We start from the raw sequence: 6,000 nt of genomic DNA on the forward strand, positions 1-6,000 counted from the left end.
TACCCCTTGGTGCCCTGTCCTTCATTAGACAGTGTATGGTAATGCCATTCTGTTGTTTATAGCCCTTGGTGCCCTGTCCTTCATTAGACAGCGTATGGTAATGCCATTCTGTTGTTATGATGCATACCCTGGACATGTTTATAGCCCTTGGTGCCCTGTCCTTCATTAGACAGCGTATGGTAATGCCATTCTGTTGTTTATAGCCCTTGGTGCCCTGTCCTTCATTAGACAGCGTATGGTAATGCCATTCTGTTGTTATGATGCATACCCTGGACATGTTTATAGCCCTTGGTGCCCTGTCCTTCATTAGACAGCGTATGGTAATGCCATTCTGTTGTTTATAGCCCTTGGTGCCCTGTCCTTCATTAGACAGCATATGGTAATGCCATTCTGTTATTATGATGCATACCCTGGACATGTTTATAGCCCTTGGTGCCCTGTCCTTCATTAGACAGTATGGTAATGCCATTCTGTTGTTATGATGCATACCCTGGACATGTTTATAGCCCTTGGTGCCCTGTCCTTCATTAGACAGCGTATGGTAATGCCATTCTGTTGTTTTATACCCCCATGGTGCCCTTGTCCTGTCTTCATTAGACAGCGTATGGTAATGCCATTCTGTTGTTTTGAGGCCTGTGGTGCCCTAGTCCTTGGTGCCCTGTCCTTCATTAGACAGTATGGTAATGCCATTCTGTTGTTATGATGCATCATTAGACCTGCCATGGTAATGCCATTCTGTTGTTTATAGCCCTTGGTGCCCTGTCCTTCATTAGACATTAATGACATTCTGTATGGTTAATGCCATGGTCTGTCCTTCATTAGACAGTATGGTATGCCATTCTGTTGTTATGATGCGTACCCTGGACATGTTTATAGCCCTTGGTGCCCTGTCCTTCATTAGACAGCGTATGGTAATGCCATTCTGTTGTTTATAGCCCTTGGTGCCCTGTCCTTCATTAGACAGCGTATGGTAATGCCATTCTGTTGTTTTGAGGCCTTGGTGCCCTGTCCTTCATTAGACAGCATATGGTAATGCCATTCTGTTGTTATGATGCATACCCTGGACATGTTTATCACCTCAGAGGTGATCCAACGAGCTCCATGTCTCTTATTACTAGTTAACCTTGAAATCAACAGCCAATCAAAACAGCTCCTCTGTCTCAAGTTTGGCATGGTACTGTTACAAAATTACTGCCTTATATGACCAAACCCCTGATCTGTTTGATGGAATCAAGAGACTGTTATGATATTGTGTTTGGTTAAAACAGTAGTATCAAGATGGGTGAAGTCTTTTTCAGAGGAGATTCCAGTTGTGTTTGTGAAGGCATGTGAAAGTTGGTTTGAATCTTCTCAGGTTTCCTGGTTTCGTTCATGAAAGACATTTGTAATTTGATTGGATGTCTGTTATTAGCGTTTTGTCTTTTGAACCAGGTATTTATTGTAATAGTATGGAAATTTAATCAATGGATAATAATAAAAATAATAATTTGTACCTCTATAGAGCTAAATCCCATACACCAAGTGCATGCCTGAAGCACATACAAACAGACAGTTCATTATTACCCCGGATAACCCAAGCTGCCTGTGAGGCACTAGAAGGTTATGGTCACATGACCACCGGGTACCCATTTTCTGCTGGGTGTTGCTTTTCAAATGATATGTATTGCAGTATTTTTCCTGAGAACCGGTATATTGGGAAAAGAACATATATGAAGTTTTGTCATTATCGTTATGGTTTAAATTAATATCTACACAGACCTTCATTCACACCAAATGTTTTCCTTGGTTATTCAATGACAAAACGGCATGCTATAGTGTAATACTATAAGTTGTATAAAATGGTCAAAAGAATAACTGATTATGCAACCTAATATGGGATTACTATTATCAGAACCGTAACATTTATGTTTAGGGACTTGTAATGTAGAAAATAGGATTGACATGCACAATTAGTGTCACCTACTGTCAAACAATTAAGTTCCCAATATATCACAATACGTATCGCAATACGGGTACCTGAATCGCAATATATTGCAGTACAATTTATTTGGCAACACACAGCCCTAATTATTGGTGACTTCTTGCCCCTTACATGTGTTTCTTTGAATGTTTAAATTACTAACATGGGTCAATTCTTGTTTCAGCATATCAGCCATGCTCAGTTGTCCTGAGTGGAGGACTTGGATTTCGACACAGACCTGAGGCTGAAGTTAAGAAAGGTTAGAGCTGAGTTGAGATGGAAGAGTGTGAACGTATGGTTGGGATTACGAGGGATGCTGATTGTAAACTGAATCACACAAAACATATATGTTCCATGTCCAGAGCAAAGCTTGTAAACTAGGGCTAAACTGTGCCTTCTGCCCTTCAGGAATTAGGGGCGGTGGGGTAGCCTTGTGGTTAAAGCGTTCACTTATAATGCTGAAGACCCGGGTTTCGATTCCCAACATGGGTTCAATGTGTGAAGCCCATTTCTGGTGTCCCCTGCTGTGATTTATATTGCAGGAATATTGCTAAAAGCAGTGTAAAACTAAACTCACTCACTAACTCTTCAGGAATTACATTTCCAAACCCCTACTCCCCCATATGGTGCAGGAAGATATTAGCTATTAGTATTTTGGTCTGACTGCACATCCTATTTTACATAGCAGAACTAACAACCCGTTTGCCGTTTCTTTATGAACTTTCTCACATAAGGTTGTGAACGGGGAATTTTTGTTTGTTGTGCACATAATGGAAGAACGTTTGATTAGGTTTGAGCTTGGACTGTGGTCAAACTGCTGGAGAAACTTCAGTATTCAACCAAGGTGCCATTGTACAAAACAAGCTTAGCGTAAAGACTACCTTAAGTCTATGTTAAGGTATGGGAGTTACGGTCACCTTAGTACTAAGACTATCTTAAAGTCTATGTTAGGGTATGGGAGTTACGGTCACCTTAGTACTAAGACTACCTTAAGTCTATGTTAGGGTATGGGAGTTACGGTCACCTTAGTACTAAGACTATCTTAAGTCTATGTTAGGGTATGGGAGTTACGGTCACCTTAGCACTAAGACTACCTTAAGTCTATGTTAGGGTATGGGAGTTATGGTCACCTTAGTACTAAGACTACCTTAAGCCTATGTTAAGGTATGGCAGTTACGGTCACCTTAGTACTAAGACTATCTTAAGTCTATGTTAGGGTATGGGAGTCACCTTAGTACGGTCACCTTAGCCCTAAGATGGGAGTTACGGTCACCATAGCCCTAAGATCGCATTGTACAACGGCACCCAGATGGTAAACTGGTGCCATTGGCAGTGAGGACTTTAAATGTTTATGTTTCTTGTGAATCTATATGGATACATGCTGGACAAAGACTTGTGTGGTTCTGGTTGTGTTTCTTGGTCAGTTATTAAAACTCTCGCTATTTCTTCATGAAACTTTGTATATATCTCAATCAAATGGTAAACGCTCATTTTATTCTATCTTGGGCTTTGGAAGTTTGTTTAGAGAGAGGAGTGACATGGAACTGCTGAATGATTCCTCACCATGTTCTGTATATCCCAGATGGTCAATACGGATGTATCGCAGTCTGGGATGCAGAGTTCCCGCAGATCGTGCGGCTGTTTGAAGACGACCGGAAGAAAAGACAAGAGCTGGAGAACAACATGAAGAAAGAAAGAAGGACGCAATTCTTGTAGACCTTGCTGCTTCTAAATGGAGATGTGGACTCGTAGAATCAGATATTTATTTCCAGGAACTGTGATACACTGATACCTAAGACACTGTGCATCAAGATCAGTGATGAATAGACTAATATTTTACCACTGTGCCAATACCAATATAGGTCCAAGTGTGCATCAAAGTCAGTGATGAATAGACTAATATTTTACCACGGTGCCAATACCAGTATAGGTCCAAGTGTGCATCAAAGTCAGTGATGAATAGACTAATATTTTACCACGGTGCCAATACCAGTATAGGTCCAAGTGAACAGTCACAAGAAATATGATATTAGTACTGAACTATATAAGGCTGTGTATATATCCTTCAACAAGTGAATGGGGCATGGTTGGCTCAGTGGGCAAAGGTGACTTTAATTGTTGGTTTCAATCCCAGATTTGCCCTGATATGTTTTATGTTCAAGTGACATGCTCTTTAATAACGGACATACTGTTCAAAGCATGCTGACCAAACTCACCCTTTGACTCTTTTCAGTGAGTGAAAACATTGAAGACGAAAACAAGATTATTTCCTGAGAAAGTGTGTTCCACCGACATATTATAAATATCATGTCTGTTCTTGTTCAAGGATTTTTTAATATACTGTGGAAAACATATCATTATTCTTTTAATGAAGCAAATATGTGTATGTATCATATATATATATTGGATTTACTTGAAAAACAGTTAATTTTTCTTTTGAATTTAAGATATAGTTTGGAATAACTGGAAAAGCATTCATCATTCTTTTAATGAATCAAGTATAGTTTGGAATTACTGTAAAAATCCTTAGGTCATCGCTTTTTGAATGAAGCACTTCATAGTTTGTTACCAATATAATTGTGACAGCCTCTGTCTTGCTTGGATGTGCAATTAAGTATTAGTTCCTGCGTTTCCGAAACTCAGATCACTTGACTTTATACAATCATCAGAACATGAAGCATTTCAAGCATTTTTTTTTTTAAATCCATTTTTCATACAAAACAGGGAAGCGTTGCATTAAGCTGCTTTTAAACCGTAAACATCTCTAATTGTTTTAACAGTGTGAGTATGTACTTCTAATGTACCTAAGTTATCAGTCTAATGACGAACCAGATAGTTTAGTCAGTGATAAACAACGAAGGCTGATACCTACAATCAGACACTTGGGAGACAGTCACTTCCCAATATATGCCATTACCTCAATATATTCCTTTAACTATTTCCCATCATTTCAATGCAAAATGACATTAATCTTCTATTTTTTCACACTTCATAACTTCTCCTTGATTATAAATTCTGTTCCTTGTAAACTAATTTAATGAGGATAGAATGGGCCAATAGGAATCATCATGAAAAACTAAGGAGTTGTTAACACAGGGAAAATTGCCCGACGCCCGAGTCCAGTGTTTTTTTCTGTCGGGCAAGCAAATTTGTATATTACACTGTACCGGTGTCCAGTTGACTTTCCAATATTAATTATGTTGTTTATTTTAAAAAATCAACAAGAAAACAGCTGGTATAGTGGAACAATTATCAGGGCAAGTGATTTTACATGTGCCACTGTACCGGAGTACACTAGCAATTTTAAAGTTATTTCCACCCCTGCAACACAACTAATTATTGTTACCAGATTACATGAAATCAGAGAAAGTAATTACAAGAAGAAATGTTCATTATCCCAATAATTGAAGAATAATTTGAGATAAGCGTAATAATCCAGATCTGTTCGATTCTGGTGATTATTACTGTTGCTGATCATGTGATACATGTGATGATATTCTTACCTTATATCCAGACAAATGTGATAGCTCCTGTTCTAATCCTTGAGATTTATACTACTATCCTGACAAATATGTCCTCTATTCTGAATCTGATGTGGAGAGACCCAACTAGACCTTGTAATCATCTGAACACTTCTCTCATTTACTGTCAGAAACCATTTTGTTCACAATGGATGTAAACTTTATGTATTCATCAAGATTTCACCATGATATATACCGGTACACATAATAATAAGTCTCATGCTTCTGTTCAGTCCTCGGTGTCTCCTTTGGCTCATGATCAACAGATGACTAGTCTCGTCTTAACTATTAATTTTATAAAGCCAGAATTTAAGTTCTGTTAAAAAATACATGCAATATAAGAACATGATATTGAGGTTGCTCCAGGTGGAAGTTTTTTATCTGGGTTGCTAGGTACGTAGTCAGGCTTTTGTGCAATACATACCAACACGTCATTCCTCCAGTGTTTCATGTACAGTGATGAAATATACATATACAGTGTACGTGTTTTATCTACTGTACAGTGATGACATATATATA

General features: G+C 38.5%; 1 protein-coding gene across 1 annotated transcript in view; it reads left to right on the top strand.

Annotated features, from left to right (window-relative positions):
- Positions 1-4,218, top strand: part of LOC124279291 (leucine-rich repeat serine/threonine-protein kinase 2-like) — a 63,130-nt gene extending 58,912 nt beyond the window's left edge. Inside the window, exons 45-46 of the mRNA XM_046715106.1 lie at positions 2,145-2,219; positions 3,543-4,218. Of these exons, the coding sequence (XP_046571062.1) occupies positions 2,145-2,219; positions 3,543-3,676 (209 nt within the window). The 3' untranslated portion in view covers positions 3,677-4,218. The remainder of the gene's footprint in view (positions 1-2,144; positions 2,220-3,542) is intronic.
- Positions 4,219-6,000: the final 1,782 nt, after the last annotated feature.

This window comes from Haliotis rubra, unplaced genomic scaffold, assembly GCF_003918875.1.
Source record: "Haliotis rubra isolate DU_JTF1 unplaced genomic scaffold, ASM391887v1 Scf1068, whole genome shotgun sequence".
Lineage (NCBI taxonomy): Eukaryota > Metazoa > Mollusca > Gastropoda > Lepetellida > Haliotidae > Haliotis > Haliotis rubra.